Consider the following 1,855-nt stretch of genomic DNA (forward strand, 5'->3'; position numbering starts at 1 on the left):
TTGGGATTCTGTGATGGAAGCAGTTCATAAACATGTCTCTTGGCACATAGAGAAGTCCCACCAAGCTACTGGGGAAAACAGTTTACTAGATGAAACTACAGAGCAGGTACTAACAATCTGCTCTTTATCTGACTTATGCATGAATTTGTCAGTATTTCTTCAAGACAGAAATGAAGAAAACCTTACAAACTTTATTCCTATATAGCTACAGCCGCACATGTGCAAAACCCCACAAAAGTAAACCAGCAGAGCAACCTTTGAGCCCTCCCTTTCACCTCCTGCACAATGTATTTGATACTAACCATTGAGAAGGTAACAGGAGAAAGACAGCTAAGAAGAGAAAGCAAAAATCAAGAGAAAGGCTTGATTTGTAACTCTTCCAACAGCTTTTGATCAAGTGATGTTAGAAAGCATCATCATACTTGCATCCTAATACAATTAATAAAACAATAAACAGTGGGGGTTATTTTTTTAGTTACCTGATTCAACTCAAAGTATTAACAATGTTTTCCAACACTTATACCTTTAAAAGTCATATTACCTTCAAACATTTCCTGGTGAACTCATACATTGATTAATTACTTTTTTCCTTTAGTCAGCTAAGGTCTTAATCCTGCAAAGACTTTTCACAATGGGTAAACGTAAACTCACGTCCAAGTCTTTCCAAGATCAGGACCTAAAGTAATAAAATGCTTAAGATGAGTGGCTCTCAGTTCTTCTTTCTTCTATTACAGAAGCAGTAAGAGAATTTTGTGGAGTAAGGACTCTATCTTAACTACCAGACCTGGCAAACTGCTTCACTATTATAACTTCAAGTTTATGATCAGCAAAAATGTTAATTGTAAAGGCAAAAAAAAATAGATCAGGAGTATAAACACTGTTAACTCCACATTTAGAAAAACTTGTTTTTATACGGACTCCACAGACACAGCCTTGCCTTTGATGCTGGAAGTTACACCTTCCTGGAGGTCTGCTGACCCAAACCTGCCGAACGGTGTAAGCGGGTCAGCACATGGCAATGCAAGCAGCACCAGTCCCTGGGTGTTCAGCATTCAGCAGATGTTTGGAACAGGTGATGCACTGCCACAGGGGAAGGGGAGGTGTAAATACAAAAACCACACCTAATTAAGAAGTGTAAAATGGAATAGGAAAAGCCAAGGAGCATGCAGATCACTTTGTACATCCACGACACTCCAAACTGATGGAACTGAGACAGAAATACCATTTACACAGCAAATTAACGTGATCCATCATGCCCAGAACAGGAGTGTTTGTTTGCATATTGGACAAGCAAAACCAGACCAAGAGAATGAAATACAGCCAGATGTCACCTTCATAGAATGCAAAATGCATGGTTGCAACTTAGAAGTGATCCTGGATGATGGGACTCTAAAACCTGCTTCAGTGACTTCTCTGCCAAAGCAAATGGACTACTAAATGAAGAAGAATATGAAGGCTAGTATCTTTGAGAAGCAAAGTTCAGCCTCTTCTGTGATAATACACTGCTATACCCTAACCAAACCCGATTTCAGTCTCTTTTAAAGAAGCTGCAAATTGATTTTTGCAGAAAACTGCATTATACAGTACAAACTGAAGAACAGGTTGAACGTTCCTTTCGTTGTAAACGTTACAACATGTGTGGGCATTCACAAGTGAATGAGGTGCTCTTACCTTTTCTAAATCTTCAATTTCAGAGTTGAAATTTTTGCTTTCTTCCATCATTTCCTCTTCTTCAAGAGTTCTCTCATCATCATAATCATGTACTAGCATTTCAGCAGACGGGTCAAAGTCATGGTCCTCAGATGATAAAGAGCCAACTATCAAAAACAAAACTTAATTTGAGTACATTTTTTCC

At 38.5% G+C, this 1,855-nt stretch overlaps 1 protein-coding gene across 1 annotated transcript in view; it reads right to left on the reverse strand.

Annotated features, from left to right (window-relative positions):
* MIER3 (mesoderm induction early response 1, family member 3) overlaps positions 1-1,855 on the reverse strand; it is a gene marked incomplete at its 3' end in the record, with an annotated part of 17,356 nt that overhangs the window by 13,316 nt on the left and 2,185 nt on the right. Inside the window, exon 2 of the mRNA XM_009073484.1 lies at positions 1,672-1,817. Within this exon, the coding sequence (XP_009071732.1) occupies positions 1,672-1,770 (99 nt within the window). The remainder of the gene's footprint in view (positions 1-1,671; positions 1,818-1,855) is intronic.

The sequence above is a fragment of the Acanthisitta chloris genome, unplaced genomic scaffold (assembly GCF_000695815.1).
Source record: "Acanthisitta chloris isolate BGI_N310 unplaced genomic scaffold, ASM69581v1 scaffold25420, whole genome shotgun sequence".
Taxonomy (NCBI): Eukaryota; Metazoa; Chordata; class Aves; order Passeriformes; family Acanthisittidae; genus Acanthisitta; species Acanthisitta chloris.